Source organism: Diabrotica undecimpunctata, chromosome 3 (genome assembly GCF_040954645.1).
Source record: "Diabrotica undecimpunctata isolate CICGRU chromosome 3, icDiaUnde3, whole genome shotgun sequence".
Classification (NCBI taxonomy): domain Eukaryota; kingdom Metazoa; phylum Arthropoda; class Insecta; order Coleoptera; family Chrysomelidae; genus Diabrotica; species Diabrotica undecimpunctata.
This window is the reverse complement of record NC_092805.1, coordinates 154241104-154259257: the sequence shown is the minus strand read 5'-3', so window position 1 is coordinate 154259257 and position 18154 is coordinate 154241104. Positions and strand designations below refer to the sequence as shown.

The following is an 18154-nucleotide window of genomic DNA, read 5'->3' as shown; positions in this document are numbered from 1 at the left end:
TTGATTTATGTTTTATTTATACCTATAATTTGATTTTAAAATTGAAATTCAAAATGCCACAATGCCGTACTCTTCATCTTATTATATGAAGTACAGTCTTGGATTTTGACTGGGGCAACAATAAAAGGGCTGGAAATATTCGAAATGTGAACTAGAAGAATTCTTAAAATTTCATGAATGGATAAAATCCCAAACATAAGAGTACTTCAAGAACTTTATAAAGATAAAGAATTATTCAGGTCACATAATGAGAAATAAAGCCAAATGTAAATTATTAAAATGCATTGTGCAAGGAAAAGTTCAGGGAAAGAGAGACCTGACCTGATGACGAATATTCTGGCTACACAACTTAAGAACCAGGTTTGCAATATTCACCACGGGACTATACAGAGCAGCCATCAATAAAATTACCATTGCCAGAATGATTGCCAACTAACGGATAGGTACTAGAAGTTTACTATTAATAATCTAGTGCAATTGGTCTTTAATTGTAATGTAGTTTTAAGAATACAAAAAAATAGTTTATTAATTAAATTAGGTCATTGACATTCAAATTACAGTTAACATAATCATTATCATAATCATAAATAACAATCTGAGATACGCTGATAAAACTGTACTAGTAGCGAAAACAATTTTTATCTTACGGTCAAGGTCAGTAAAATATGTGACCTTTGTTAATAACCTGATTAAAACTATCCTTAACATTCTAGAATGTTGTAGCTTTTGGAAATTTCTTGAAATCCTCTCGTATATGTATTAAATGAAATCCCCTTATATATGCATTATAATAACGAAGAATTGTTTTCAATGTTTCTTAGTTCGTATCTTTCAATTTAAGACCCAAATAAATATTTCGTTCTTTTCACGTTGCCAAGTCGATAATAAATCATTTTATTGTTTGTCTATGTCACAGGCGCAAATTCTTTGATATTTCTTTGTTCAAACCGCCCGATATTGCGTTTTCAAATTATTAATGTACGTCTTAATTTCCGTTGTATTTTGTTTATACCCAAAGTGCTTTGTTTATTCCAACTTATGCGATCAATTTTTAAGGATAATTTCATGACTCTCATTGGAGCCGCGATGAGCGGTGGTCTTCAGCGTTATGTCCAAATTCACGTCGAATTTGTGGAGTTTTCTGTTTTTGTCCCTTTTCGTAGAAAATGTGTAGCAGTGTGAAGTTGATGGTTCAGTTGAATTTTTAAGTGAGGATTGGAAGAATAGTCGTTTCCATCCTCGTTTCGTTTCTCCCTGGTTGTCGCCCCAGGCTTTTTGGTAGTATGGAGATGGATTTATTCGTGTGTTCGTTGATCAGAGAGTGAGGCCCATGTCTACCCACAGTTATAGTTCCGGTTATGGTTCCAGAAGTTTTGGTGCAATTTTTTTTTTTTTTTGGTGAATTAAGGTAACTTTTTTGTGATCAAATTTTAAAGTAAAGACAGACTTTTTTTTAACAATAATTGCTTTCATTAAAATTTAAAAGAATTTGTAATAATTAATAAATTGTAAAATTTAAGGGTTTGACTTTAGCTGTCAATTTATTTGTTCAGTTCTTTAAATTTAATGTTAACATATGACAGCTAGCTTTATTGTTTTAGATATTTATTTGTTATGTTTGTTTTAAAAAAAGGTTAATCCCTGTGCGGTAACATTTGTAAGTTTATGTAGTATCTCCAACTCCTGGAATTTGTAAACAGATTACACATGTAAGTTTTTTTTGTATTTTTGTATTTTGCGACTATTTGTTGTAATATTTTTGCATTGTCTATTTTGTAACTGTTTGTCGTGACACAACAATAAATGTTAAATTTTGTTTCTTAACATTTGTTTATTTTTTTAACTAACCCCTTTTTTTGAGTGTCATTTGAAAAAGATATGTTTTGTATTTCTGATAATTATTTCCCTAGTTACAACTAGCTGTTGTAATGGTTATAATTAGGCACCTCGAAGTGGCGCTCTTTATAAATTACTAGAGGTGTTTCCTGTTTCTTTTTGTTTTGTTTGTCCCAAGTGATTCATGACTTTTTTTTATATTTTTGTAGTTGCCCCAATTTGACCCCATGTCATTTACTTATCCACGACCCAGCTCTCCTAACAAACCCTGAGTGCCGTTCGCACAAGTAGCGTTTATTTTGCTTGCCTTATCTTCGCCCCCTGTAATTTCTATCCCCAATCTTCTACCCCTATTAGTAATACCCTATGGTAGGCAAAATACGAGTATAATTCGTTACAATGTCACAAATGTATTTTGAGAAAAGTACATTTATGACAAGGTTTGTGGAATTTCACCAAGTGCAATAGTTGAGCAGGAACTCAATAGTTCAGCTACTAGATTTGGACTGCATGTAAAAAAGATACAAATGAGGTACAAAAATGAAAAACTAAATAAAGACAAGTTAAAGTAGGAAAAAAAGAAGAGCAACTAAAACTAGATATTAGAGGAAAGTAACCAAATATGGAATAGTATCCTAATATGGAATACCTTAATTTCTCCGAAAATATAAGTTTGAAACGCAATACACGACCATCTTCTATTTCACTCGCTCCCTTTACTATCTCACTCGCATCTTTGTGTCAGTTGCGTGAACGATACGCATGTGGCAGGAGTGTTTTGTTTTATCGTCTTGCAGAAAACTTCACAGGTATGTATTAAACGAATATTAGGTACTTGCTGTTATTTCTTTTAAAAATTGAGTGCTATGTTTGTTTTTAGAATGTCAGCTTTACTACCGACGAATAAACGAAAAACCTGGGATAAATAAAAAATGGCAGAAGCTATAAAATTCATCAAAAAAAAAATGGGATATTTGAAAGCAGCACAGCATTTTCAAGTGCCTAGGACAACTTTATTTCGTTTGTCAAAAGATGAAGAACAGTTTGTAGAATCGCTCTACTCAATTAAGTATAGCTGGAAAAAGTGGTTGGAAATTTAGATTTAGAAAAGTTATTTCTAAATCGTCGTGAAGAAAAACTTTCGATACGAAGAGCAACTGGTACCTACATCTTTTGCCATAGTATTTTAATTTGATAAGGAAAAAGTGGACGCTTTTTTCAATCTTTTTGAAGATATTGACATTTAAAATAACTATCCACTAAATAGTATTTACAACGTGGATGAATCTGTATTACAATATTAAAGAGTAAGATACCACAAATAATCTGTCACAGATCGAAAAGCCAGATAGCTGCACTTACTTCAACATAAAGAGGATTGATTCCTCTATATTCCTGATTTCTAAAATTCCTGATTGATAAAATAGTGGTTTGCAAGAATGCTGCTGGATATTTTGTGCCACCGTTTATTATTTTCGGCAGAAAAAATATGAGTGCTCAGTTAATGAGAGACTTTCCGCCAGGATCAGTCGGAATTACACATCCATCAGGGTGGATTCAAACAAATATCTTTAAAGAGTGGTTTAAGCACTTCATTTAAAACACCAACCCGATTCCTGAATCGAAGTTTTAACTGATTCTAGATGGACACTACAATAATACTCGTAATATCGATATAATAGACATCGCAAGGAAAAAAACGTGAACATTATTTCTTTACTTCCGCATACAATTCGCAGACCAGCCGTTAGACAAAACTTTTATAAGACTGTGGAAAATATACTACAGTCAGGAAATAATAACAGACCTTTAACTCCATATGATATCGCAGAGGTGTTTAGAAAATCCTATTTGAAAGTAAAAACAGGCGAGATTGCAGCCAACTGTTTTAAGGTCACTGGATTATGGCCTTTAAATAAATATGTGTTTAGTGATGCTTTATTTCTACGCAAATTAATGCTGTAAGAGACGGTTGTACAACCAATATCACTGCACTGGAATCAGGATCTAAGTCTGCTTAAGCCATGACACAAATACCTGTACCAGAACAAAGTGCTAATGTACAACCTGAACCTGTATCTTCGACTTCAGGGATTAATTAGAACACTCTAGATCTGAGTCTACTGACTCTAAGTTCAGTACCAAAGAAACGAAAAAAAGTATCTACTAGAGGAAGAAAAGCTACTGTAACAGCTGTTATAACATCTTCACCCTACAAAAATGATTTAGTACATAAAAATTTGAAGAGACAAGAAAAAGAAAATAAATTAGCCAAGACAAAAAATAAACAGAAAACTGCGAAGGGAAACAAACGAACAAAGCAAAATAATACTGATTCTGAAAAAGAAGACTCTGAGGAACAGGACGTTATCCAGTTTGATGCAGACAATGAGTCTGATTAGTTATTGGGCCAAGAATCTCCTGACTCTGCTGATGGTAAATGTAGTTTGTTTTGCCAAAGACTTTTTTTCACGGATAACAGTGAAGAAAACTGGATTAGGTGCATAACGTGATGGCTCTGGGCTCATTATGATTGTGCTGGTCCAGAGTTTGATACAAGGATCTGTGACTTATGTAAATAAATTAAGCTACTTCTTTCAGTTTTCACAATTTTCTTATTCAAATTTATTTGATGTCGTATTATTTATGTTATTATTATTATATATGTCTATTTTTATTATTGATGTGTTGGTTTATGCTTGTATACCATATATGGGTACCTATTCCATATTTGGTTACTAATTCTTGATTTTGTTTTTTGTGTTCGATTTTATTTTTTTAATTAAGATATTTGATAAAAAGCTGTTAATTAGTACATAAAAATCTATGACTGATTTGTAATAACATTAAACTGTTTTCATTTCTATAAAGTTGTTATTTTGTATCCCCAAAACAAAAAATCCTAGAGTTCATTAAAGTGTACGCCCCTACTACAGGACATCCAGACGAAGAAGTCCAAATATTCTACGACCAAATATCCTGTGCAATCAAGGAAAATCCTGGCCACTTCTTAATAATAGGTGGTGATTTCAACGCCAAAATAGGCACTAAGGAAGACCCTTCTGAAATAATATTGGGAAATTTTGGAAGCGAAGGCAGAAATGATACAGGCAAACAACTACTGACTTTCCTTTTGGAAAACAATCTCTATCAAATGAACAGCTTCTTTAAAAAGAAAAAACACAGAAGATGGACATGGGAAAGTCCTGATGGAAAAACAAGGAACGAAATCGACTATTTCTTAACAAACAAAAAAGAATTATTTAAAGACGTAAATGTGCTAAACCAGTTCAGTACAAGCAGTGATCATAGGTTAGTAAGAGCTAAAATAACGATATCAACCGAAAAGGAAAGACTCAAAATGATAAAAAAGAAACAACCAAAGAAATGGACAAAACCAACTAACATTCAGGAGTTCGAAAAATATATTGGTAATTCATTGAAAGATACAACAACAGCAGACATCAATATATTAAACAAACAAATAGTCAACACAATGCAACAGGCTCAAACTAAATATTGTCCGACAAGCAAAAAAGATGAAAAACTGAGTCAACCCACGAAAACCCTTATAGAACTAAGGCGACAAATGAAAGAAGATAAAACTATAAGCAAAGAAGCGATAAATCAAATAAATAAGACGATCACAAAGGCAATAAGAAAAAACATAAGAAACTACAATGTAGAAAAAACAAAACAGACAATAGAGCAAAATAAGAACATGACAGTTTTGAAGAGGAGCGTACAAAAGGGGAAAATAGAAATTAACAAACTGAGAAACAGAACTGGAGAAGAAACAACGAACAGAGATGAAATATTAAGAATAGTCGAAGAGTTCTACACAGAGTTATATAGATCAAGAAAAAAGATAACAATACGGAACCTCCAATTACACTAAAAACTGGGGTATTAAACCAAGGATCAGATTTAAAGCCCGATATAACAAAATCAGAAATCAAAGAAGCCCTGAAGAAAATGAAAAATAATCGAACCCCGGGTGAAGATGGAATAGTATCAGAAGCACTAAAAATTGGAGGGGATGTAAGTTGTTTACGCGAAAACTAGTTATCATAATGGAAAGAAAATTAGAAACTTATCAACCAAGGGAACAGGCAGGATTCCGAAAAAGTTACGGAACAAATGACCATCTACAAAGTATAAAAACCCTAATAGAGAAAGCAGTGGAATACAATAAACCTCTAGTTCTAATATTTATCGATTTTCACAAAGCCTTTGACAAAGTTAAGCTAAGCAAAATATTACAGGCACTTAAAGAATGCAGGCTAGATTATAGATATACTAAATTATTATACAAAATATACCTGCAGGCAACAACCACTGTCAAATTACATACTAACACTAATCGCATAAAAATATAACGGGGGGTTAGACAAGGAGACCCAATGTCACCTAAACTTTTTAATACGGTGCTAGAACATGCTTTTAAGAATTTGGATTGGATGACAAAGGGAATAAAAATAGATGGAGAATATCTAAACAACTTACGTTTCGCCGATGATATACTTATAATAGCTGAAGATCTAGGTATGGCAAGAGAGATTGTACAGGAACTCGTTGTGGCTACAGAAAATGTACCCAACCAGAACATCAGTATTGGTGGGAAAGAAATAGAACTCGTAGATAGATATAAATACCTGGGAGATGAAATTATGATTGGCAGGGATAACCAGACTCATGAACTGAAGAGAAGAATCAGCCTTGGGTGGGCAGCATTTGGAAAACTGAGAGAAACTTTTAAAAGTGAGCTGCCCACATGCCTAAAGAGAAAGGTATTTGATCAGTGCGTCCTCCCAGTCTTGACGTACGGAGCAGAAACACTTACCTTAACAAAAGCAGCAGCTACCAAACTGAGAGTCACGCAGAGAAGAATGGAGCGGTCTATGTTAGGAATAACTCTGCGAGACAGAATAACCAACGAAGACATCAGGAGAAGAACCGGAGTGACTGACATCATCGAGAAGATAGCCAGACTAAAATGGAGATGGGCAGGACACATAGCCAGAATGACAGATGGGCGATGGACAAAGAGGTTATTGGAATGGAGGCCAAGGGAAGACAAGCGTCGGTCGACTACCTACAAGATGGACTCACGATTTAAGAAGACTCAATAAAAACTGGATGAGAGCGGCGCAAGATAGACGGGGTTGGAAACATAAGGAAGAGGCCTACGTTCAGTAGTGGACTTTTGAGGCTGGATGATGATCCCCAAAACAAAATGGTATTCCATAATTGGTGACTTTCCTCTAATAAAAACCTAGAAAAATGTCAAAGTTTAAAAGATAATAATGTATAACATCGATAAAAGATTTAGCGGTACAATAATAAAATAGAATTATCGGACGATCGCGTAACAGATGAAGTGACAACCTTCCATAAAGGTATTAATCTGCCAATGAACAATGGACAATTATTTTAATTTTTGTTATACACGACACCATAAATAAATCTTCCATTTTGCGTGTAGTATTTATTAATAAATCTTTTTTTACCAGTAAGACATTATGTAAGCCGGGTAATACATACCTTTGAATATTTTAATATACAATTTCCTATGTTGACAGAACAATACTCTGATATTAAATTATTAAAACATTAAATTGAATAAATCGTTGAAAAGGAAGTAAATCGTTTATAAAATAAATAGTTAAATAATAAAATCGTTTTATAGATAAAGTCAACACATCTATAATTTATCAAAATAAAGAGTATAAAATAAAAGTTTTATTCAGTGATTATTTTTTATAATTGACATATTATTTAAAATTGCACAATATTAGTCTAAATAGGCCGGTGTCTTTCGTCGAAAAAGTATCGGCGTACTTGTGAACGGAGCATTTGCGGACAAGACAAATTTGGAGTCATCTTGCGGACAAGATGAAAGATTTGATTCTCAGGTAAATAAATTTTTATGTGAAGGCATTTTCTTACCATGTTTTCAACTACAATTACCAGTAAACAATAATAAAAAAAGTAAAGAAATCGTGAGAACGAACTTCCCTTCACACTTTATGCAGGCCTAGGACTTGCAACCTTTAAATTTTTGTAACAATAAAACACTGAAAACTTTGTTTTCAAACTTCCACAAAATTTATTTTAAATTCTTATCACTACAGCTGTTTCGGCTGATTGCCTTTCTCAAGTGATCTGTTTTTGGTATGGGTTTACACTTTATAGTCTCTAATGAAATAGGTTGAGGAGGAGAGAACTGTTTGTCTCAAGCTGGTCATTCAGAATTTTGTTGATTTCCATAGATTCTAACAAAGATAGCTTAAGGCCTTTATTTTGAATGTGGAGAATTTTAAATTCGTCATTAAAAGAATGATCCACATTCAAAATAAAGGCCTTAAGCTATCTTTGGTAGAATCTATGGAAATCAACAAATTAAAAAACACAGATATAATTCTGAATGACCAGCTTGAGACAAACAGTTCTCCCCTCCTTAACCTATTTCATTAGAGACTATAAAGTGTAAACCCATACCAAAAACAGATCATTTGAGAAAGGCAATCAGCCGAAACAGCTGTAGTGATAAGAATTTAAAATAAATTTTGTGGAAGTTTAAAAACAAAGTTTTCAGTGTTTTATTGTTACATAAAATGAATTTCCATCAAGTAACGGTCGAATCCATCAATTCTTTAAATTTTTTTTTGGTTGAATCTTTTTTTGACTGAAATTAATTCAGTTACCCCAGCAAACCAGTTTCGCTGGCTTCAACAGTGAAGTCCATTTACTCTACAACAGTGTCATAGGATTGTTAAAAAGATTAATGTATTCCTTGAAGAAAAAAAATATGTACCGCTGCCTTTCTGGATGTAGAAGAGGTCTTTGACGGTGTTTGGCATAACGGCCTAATATACAAACTTAAGTCATACTTTCCCACACCTCACTATCTACTATTAAAATTATAACTTATAGAACGTCATTTCCCTTAGGATTTTGACCTGATCTGTATATGCTCCATATATTCAGAGTACCGCTGATTGATTCCAATACAAGTTAGCTATTATTTTTAGGTCTCTTCCGTAAATCCCTGTCCTCTTCAACACTTCTATCATTTGTTTATGCCTAACTCTATCGAAAGCCTTTTTGTAGTCAATCAGGCATGCAAAAACATCACAGCTGACATCTCTACATTTCTGAAACAATACCTGCACGCTAAATAAGCCTCCCTCGTACCAACGGCTCGTACTCCTCTATTTCTCGACATTGTTTTGTTTTTTGTTTCTCTTTGGCTTCTCTTATCTTTCTTCTGACGATGGTATGTATTCTCTTATATTCTTGGAGACTGTCTTTGTTTTTTTTTCACTGATTCATAAGTTCAAGTATTTCATCGGCCATACATGATTTCCGTTTCTCTGTATCATTCTTCAGGTATTGTTCTTTTATTTCTCTCACTGGCTTGTATAATGGTCAGACTTTCCTCTATAGTTTCTGCATTTTAGAACCTTTGTATTGAGGATTTCACTCACCTTCAGTGGAACATTGGGATCTTTCAGTTTTCTAACAGCATACTTCTTCAACGACTTACTTGTAACCTTCTTCATTCTGACTTTTAAATTACCTACAACTGGTACATGATCAGAATTTATGTCTGCTCCCGGGTATGTTTTGACAGATGTACAGCTGTTCCTATATTTCTTATTTACTAGCATGTAACCAATCTGATTTCTTACAATCCTTCCCAGAGAATCCCGTGGAGATTTTCACATGTACAATTTTCTTGAGTGTAGCTTAAACCAGGTGTTCATTATTACTAATTCATTTGCTTTCGCAAAAATCTCCAATGTGTCTTCCAGATCGTTCCAGTTTTCTAGTCCAAATGATTCAATTACAGATGATGTTTTGCTGGCCCCAACTTTGGCGTTGAAGTCCATGACAATTGTTAGGTCTTGCGTTTTCAACCTTTTCACGACTTGATTAATACTATGCTATAATTCTTCTAACTCTTCTTCTCTCCCTCTGTTGTAAATGCATACACTTGAATTGTATTGATGCGTAACATACAAATAAACAATTAAAGATGCCTTAAAAAGCCAATTTTAGCGTTTTTTAAAGTCATTTTTCAATAGGTTGGGTAGTACTGCAGCCAATTTGCTTATTGTGTATCCAATGACTTGGGGTTTATAAGAAAAACAAATGAGAATTAAAATATCTAAAATACATCATTTTATTTGATCTCCTATAAACACAATTCCATGTAGAGTGGTTTCACCTCACCTCACGGTTTCATTCTGCGACTTGTTTTGATTCTGAGGTGTTTTATCCCCAATTTTCCCGAAAAATTTCACCTCTCAGACAAGAAAATCGGAAAACAAATTTCGTCAGACAATATGAAAAGTTGTTTTTATTGATATTAATGAAAGTATCCTAAAAAAATTAGCTGGTCATCTATGAATTTCGTCACATTAGTTTTTCTGGCATGTTCGAGTACTCAGACGCGTTGAATGACCTATATTATTTATCATCAGACAATTTTATTTTCGTGTTTTTCTTATAATTTTGGAGCTAAGTAATTAAAAGCGAGAGAGTATAAACGTTTTTGCCGACAGGCACTCTAACTATTCTTATTAGATCTATAAAGTTATCTTTATGTGTAATTTTATTAGCGTTTATATGCAAGCAGGTAAACACGTTTTATTATTTCTCACAAGCCTATCCCAATAGTATTTGCTAAACCTTGAAATCTTTTCAATAAAACAATAAGACATAATAATAATTATTCTCCTATCACATTTTTATCATATTTACTTAATATATAAAGTAGGTTGCTAGGTAGTCTAAAAATAATATAAATGACACATTTGTAAACAGTATAAAATTGGTCTCAGATCATATTGATCTATTTAAATCATAATATTGCATGATTCTGTTATTATTAGATTTCAATGTTATCAGTATTTTGAACTTTCTCAGGGAATCATCCATTGTTAATTTAAACTACTCAACGTGTTTACTTTGCTAATACTTATAATAAAAATTTGATATTATCGATTACTTTATTGATGTCTGAGTAAAATAAACCATAAAATTGATTCAAAAAGACAGCACAGGATTTTTATTATGAGGAATCACATGTTGGATCAACACTCCATTCATACTTGTTTAGTTAAAAATTACTTGGCCAAAAATATGTTTGATACACTTGCAAAATTATTGTACTAAATGTTACTTCAGATTTTAACCCTTAACTGGGAAAGTGGGGTCATATTGATTCAAGCAGGTAGACAAACTTGTGCTGACAAGTTATTTATTCATAAACCGCTTCACACCCACTAATACCTTCATAACATTAGATGTTATACTTACTGTTACTACTGGCCAGTCGCTCTGTGTTTTTCAGTACTTTCACAGTTTTTACCAGACAGTGTGTAACAATAATGACTATTTTTGAGCGCCCTGAACGTATTTTAAAACCAAAGAATCCGAATTTTGACAAGATATTGAGTAAAGAACTGATGGACAGTGGTATTCAGGACAGTCTTCTTCTTATTCCTTTTTATAAGCAATATTCTGCTTGTTCATTGGCGGATTAGTACCTCTATGGAAGGTTGTCACTCCATCTTCTGCGCGGTCGTCCGGTACTTCTTCTGCTGGGTGGTGACTTATTTGTTGGTAATTGGTGACACGGCCCTCCTCCATTCTGCTTATGTGATTATTCCATTCTTGTTTTTTTCGATCTCTTAGCGTATTCCCTGTAATTCTTCTTAGTACTTCCATCTCTGTCGTTTCCAGTAGCCTTTGTGTTGTGACTGATTCAAGTCTTATTTCTGAGGCATATATCATTATTGGTCTTACACTGGCTTTATAAATTCTTGATTTCACCTCAGTTTTAATGTGTCTGTTTTGCCGTATAATGTTATTAAGGGACCCTGCCAGTCTATTTGCTTCCGATACTTTATTTTTATCTTCTTTGATTATGGCAAGATTGCCTTCATCATTTGTTATTTTTGTGTTGTTGCGTTTTCGGAACTTTCCATCTATTTCCTTCACTTTTTGATGAATATTGAAGTTATCATATGGACTCTGATAATCCTCTATTTATTGACATTATTTTGTTTTTTGTTTCTCTTTGGCTTCTTTTATCTTTCTTCGGACGATGGTATGTAATCTCTTATATTCTTAAAGATTTTCTTTGTTTTATTTCTCTGATCTCTCTCTCTATTTTGCTTTTATGTTAAATCTGTGGACTAGTCTTTGCAGACTATCTTCATCTTGGGCTATTAATATTGCATCGTTTACGTTACAGAGTATTTTTATTTCTTTCTTTCCCATTCTGTGTCCTGTTCCTGTGAAAATCTTCCACATGAGGACTGGATTATCAGCAATCATGAAACTGACTCTGTAGGCAATCTACTGATGAAGAAGTTGACCAAAATTTATCTGTGCGTGATATACATTTAAGCGGAGATAAAGCGAGTGATGTTGAATACAGAAGATTTTTCAGATTCAGTTATTCAGTCAAGATATTTTCGTGGATAGATGGGCTAAAAAAAGCTGAAGCTGCTAATGTTAGAACACGATCTCATAATCTTGTTATGCATTTACCGGGAGCATGTAATGAAGCGAGGATTCTAAGAGATGCAGATGGTTCCTTAGAGGTGTGGCGACTATTATTTGCAGATACACTTTTTGCAAAAAATATGAAATATACCATCTAACAGCTACATTTATACAGCAATAAATGGAAAGATCTGAACAGACCTGAATAAGCTGATGGTAATAAAATAGAATTTGAGGCATTCTTAGGTCTTTTTCTTTTGAGTAGTATTAGCAAATCTGGCCACGAATCCCTTTTCTCCCTCTTTTTCACACATGGTTTTGGATGTGACATTTTTCGGAGTGAGAAAAGGTTTTTTACTTATTTGTCTGCGACTCAGTATTCGATACTCGTGTAGTATTGTTCCCGTATCGTACACCTTGTTGACCAAATCTGCCAATACTTCCAAGTTATTTTCTTCCACACTAGTTTTAATAGTACTACAGGTATTTCATCTAATCCAGTTGCCTTTTTGTCTTTAGAGTTTTTGATAGCATAGGTCATATTATCTATAGTGATCTTTTCCATCTAATGAATTTAATTCTTGTATTTCCAGCATATCACCCCTTTTATCTTAAAGTTCTCTAGCCTGTTTCTCCCATCTTCTTAATTTTTTGGGTAAATCTATCAGCAGTACTCCATTCTTGTCTTTTATGTGTCCTTGTTGACTTCTTTGACCTATTTTGGTCTCTTCTCATATTTCTTGTGCATATTTCTTATATCATATTTTGTTTCTAGTTCTTCTATCTCTTTACAATATTTCATCAAATACATTTCCTTAGATGTTTTGATGTTTTCCTTAATTATTCATTGTATCTCTTTATACTTTTGTATATATTTTCTCTTTTATTTCCTTCTTTTTTAATCTGTAGTATTATTTCTTTTGCCATTTGTTTTGTAGCCTCTCGCCTGTGTTGTGTCAAACTCTTTTGAGCTGGTTTCAGGAATATGTTTTTTTAGGTTGAGATTATACATTGTTACTTTTAGTATGTAAGTTTTGAAATTTATTATGTAAAGAGTAAAGTTATAATTCCAAAAATTACATCGTCATGGTTGGACTCTTTGCTTTTACGAGTATCACTATTCGGGATCGACTTGCCTAATTACATATCTCCGTAAGTTTATATCTTGGGACAATATAAAAGCAGAATGGTTTAAACAATTCGTCAGATTATCTAATGTATTATTGTATCAATAAATTCAAAAACGGTTCATACTTTGTACGTAATATGTATATTTTAATATACTTATATATTATTTAATTTATTTATATTATAGATGGTGAAAATTGTGGAGTGACATAGTTATTTTTTTAGACATATAAAGTATTTGACGATATCAGAGCCTTGTATGTATTAGTACCAGCGTTATTAGGACTAAAAGGAAATTTAGATATGTGCTTATCATCAAGACTCTCTACCCAAGCAAACTTAGGACATATGGAAGACCGAAGAGAACTACTTAAAATGGTGGTTGGCAATATCGTTTTAGTTCAGGTAATCAATTTTTTTTTTATTTTATGATTTATTTAAATTTGAATATCTGGTATATAATAAATATACAATTTACTATAATAACTGCTACTGTTGTGTAAATTATGTCGTGTCACTATCTGTTTCTAGATCTCACAAAATAATTTTAGCTATTTAACTGATTGGTTTCGTTTGGCGACACAGTTTAATTTTTTAATGAGACTAATTTAGTTATTAAATCAGCCTTTTTTAACATTTAAATATTCTGGAACCAATTTTCAATCACGATTTTTATGGCGGACCCTCACATTTCTTTTTATATATTAAAATATCAGGTCTATTATACGAATCGAAAATGAAAATTTTGATCCTACCAATCCTCTTTTTTAAGTGCCCTAGATTCTAGACCTAGAGTCCTAATACAGAACTTAATTATAGACCTCAGTATTACCGAGAATACGTGAATTTATTGAACCTTGCCAATGCCGCCCTGCTACATCACATATAGATAACCTAGCGTCTCCCTGTCACGTACAATGCTAGCTAACAATGTTTCTCATCTGCTCTGTCATTTACGATAGATATGGAACATCCTTCCGGTTTACCATAACTGCAAGAAGTTTAGATAGAGGTTTAGATTTCTTTGAAGTATTATAAAAGATCTGTTCGACAGCGAACAAGCACATGCAAATGTAGTAGAGGTTCCTGTCAGGTTTAGTCGAGTCACAGTACAAAATTGTATAAGTTTTATTTAACTGTGTCGCATTTCCTATTTATTTATAAAGCTCAACAAGCATATAATACTTATAGTATTAGACAATAGTGAAACATCAACAAATGCATAGTCGACCGTCAATTCAAAGATGGAGTCAAGAAAATATTCGCAAGAATACCTAAATTTTGGATTTGCCACTATTATCATTCTTAAAAAAAACTTTTTCTGTGAACGAAAAAGCTTTATTTAGATATAAAAAGATGTAAAAAGATTTACACCATTGGTAAAGACATTCTGTCAGCTGTTGTCAGTACAATTTTACCCAATAATAATTGTAATCCATACCTCTTTTAAATGATACTGGTGCCCGGCGAATTGGTGATATATCCAAAAATTGTATCAGCTTCTTGAAAATATGTCTTACACATTGTCTTCGATTTAGCTTGACGAAGCAACAGATAGCAATAACGACGCTCATTTAATTGCCTATGTCCGATATTATGATAATGGGTCGGCACTAGAAGAGCTACTTTTTTGTAGCACTTGCTTTGTTTAATATTCTAAACGATTTTATTAATGAGTTAAAGATAAATGGAAGAATTGCATTGGAATATGCACCGATGATGCTGGTACAATGTTTAGAAAATTTTAAAGTGTACAAGAACTTGTGAAACAAAAGTCACCACAATATTTCTGGACTTATTGATGATGCAACGTAGGTACTAATGAATTCTTTTTATTTTTCTCTTTATGTAGAAACGGCTTTGTCTGATTTTTAAAGTCTTCCCGGTCTTCCCACTGATAATCTTCCTACTAGGGAACCGTCTCTCGTCATCTTTACCTTTACGTCGTTTTGCCCTATCTATTGTCATTCAATTATAGATTTTATGATATGAATGGATTATACAATCGTTTCATTCCTTTCTTATATTTCTTATCTTGTTCTTTTTCCAAAATGTTCGAAAATATGAATAAGTGTGTCAAACCTACAAGAAAAAAATAGCTTTTGAGTGTTTTTGTGACAAGTTGTGTTTTTTTGACAATAGAAAGTCATTTAGCCATGTTTAACAGTTATTCTCTTGGTGACAACAAATTAGTAGCAATTAAGGAGTGGATTTGGGATCCATTTCACGGCGCAATCAAGAGAGAGAGAGCAATAAATCTCTCTTAGACGGAGTGGATGATGTCTCTGCTCCACTGAAAGCAGGAGCATTTCGTATAATATTGCCATTTTCAACAACCTTTGCGAAGCCAGATTTTTTACGGTGGCTGCCTTAAAGGCCAAATATAGGTCTCGATTGAATATTAATTAAGCACTGATTGTGGCTATTTGTAATATAAAACCCTCTTTTGAAAAACTTTGCTGTGGGAGATAGGTTCAAAGAAGCCATAATTATTAAATCTACTTTTAATTTAGTGATTAGTTTATTATTAGTTTTATATGGCACTTGACAATATCTACTTATATAATTATATTTATAATAATTAAATAGTGTATTTGTGTAAACGTATTACTTAATTTTTTATAATGTCAAAATGTTATGGCGACCCCTGGTTAGGCGTGGCACACAGGTTGAAAAACAGTGCATTATATTTATGTTTCTCTTTTTACTCCTAAGTAGAACTATGTCACCATGAAATGTGTCACCAACTTGCAGATATTCTGACTACAGAATAATTATCTTTTCAAATAGGAAAGACTAGTTTCCTGCTAAATTTAAAGACCAAAATTCTACTCTTAAATCATTTTAATACCAATGCTCTCTCTCTGAGTCTGAATGTGGTGCCGGTGAAAATATCTCTCTATGTCTGGGCTCAAAAATAGCTAACCAAAGAATATATGAAGCTAGAATTATAAGATATCAAAAAGAAGTGCATAACGCCGAAAAATAGAAAGATATAGACAATTACGTACAAGGAAAAGAGTAAAAATATTATTCATGCATAATAGACAGATATGGGACAATTTATAGGTAGCAAGACACAATTGAAACAATATCATATAAGTTGTTAATATACAAGGCGTGTTTTTTAAGTAAGTACCGTTTTGGAATTAAAAAAAGACGTGCAAAGATATGGCAATAATTTTATTTTTACATGAAAGCCTGTACCTTAATCTACTTTTCTACATAATTATTTCCGTGAATATTGAGGCACTTGTCATAACGTGGCACTAGTTTTTGAATACCCTCCTGATAAAATTCTGCCGCCTGACTTGTTAACCACTGCATCACAAATGTTTTGACTTCGTTATCTTCTTGAAGACGCTGACCGCCCAGGTGTTTTTTCAAGTGCTGGAACAAATGGTAGTCGCTGGGCGCCAGATCAGGGCTGTATGGAGGATGATCTAGAGTTTCCCATTTAAATGATTTGATGAGATCTTTGGTCTGATTAGCCACATGTGGACGGGCATTGTCATGCAGCAAAACAATACCCTTACTCAACTTGCCACGTCTTTTGTTCTGGATTGCACGACGCAGATTTTTCAATGTCTCACAATAAGACGCTGCATTGATTGTCTCATTACGAGGCAGAAACTCCACTAGCAATACTCCTTTTCTTTCCCAAAAAACTGTGCACATGATTTTTCGGGCAGAAATTGTTTGCTTAAACTTCACTCTTTTGGGTGATGATGAATGTCGCAATTCCATGGATTGTTGTTTCGATTCTGGTGTGACGTAGGTCACCCACGTTTCGTCACCAGTGACAATTTGGTCTAAAAAATCTTCACCTTTACTGTGGTATCGCTTAAGGAAAGTCAATGCACTGCCTAAACGTTGGGTTTTGTGCAAATCCGTCCACATTTTTGGAACCCAACGTGAACACAATTTCCGGTAATTAAAGTTCTCGGTAACAATGCGATGCAAAACACTACGAGAATACCGAGGAAAGCAGTCGGACAATGATGAAATTGTAAAGCGTCTGTTTTCTCTCACCTTTTCGTCCACGCGCGGAACGCCGACCGTAGCGCTGCGGCGGCAGAATCGCAAAACGGTACTTACTTAAAAAACATGCCTCGCAGTATGATAAAGATACTTAAAATTGTAATTTATTATATTTCCTTTCGTATCTTTCTTATTTATATGATTTTATTCTAAATTTATTTTCATATGCCTTTGTTTCTTTTTTCCATGCCTCGCTTCTAAGCACTGTTTTATTTGTATCTTTTTTTAATTTTATTATCTTAACAGCGCATTTTTCATTTCCGTAATTTTTCTTTTTGGTTTTTTTCATAATTTTTCATAGTAATTCAAACTGGCATGTTTGGTATTAAGCAGTTATCATTGTTGTAAGGTTTTTCACATATTTATTCGCTTTTGCAAATGTATCCATTGAACTATATTTTATATTCTAAATTTATATGTCTTTCAGATTCAAGCTATAGTAGCTTCGTGTATAGTATCTGTGTTCGCTACTTCAGCATCTGCATTAATAAACGGAAACTTCCAATGGTTACATACTTTGCTGTTAGCTACAGCAAGTACCTTAACGGCAACGATGTCTTGTTTTATTTTAGGTAAGTACAAAATATGTAGTATATATAAAATGTTTTTGTATATAGTTTATTTTATG

The 18154-nt window shown here is 33.2% G+C and overlaps 1 protein-coding gene across 6 annotated transcripts in view; it reads left to right on the top strand.

The window, feature by feature from the left end:
- Positions 1–18154, top strand: part of LOC140437618 (solute carrier family 41 member 1-like) — a 146321-nt gene that overhangs the window by 110556 nt on the left and 17611 nt on the right. For all 6 annotated transcript variants that reach the window (XM_072527230.1, XM_072527234.1, XM_072527233.1 and 3 more), the window contains 2 exons: positions 13711–13890; positions 17954–18098. In XM_072527230.1, coding sequence (XP_072383331.1) covers positions 13711–13890; positions 17954–18098 — 325 coding nt within the window. The remainder of the gene's footprint in view (positions 1–13710; positions 13891–17953; positions 18099–18154) is intronic.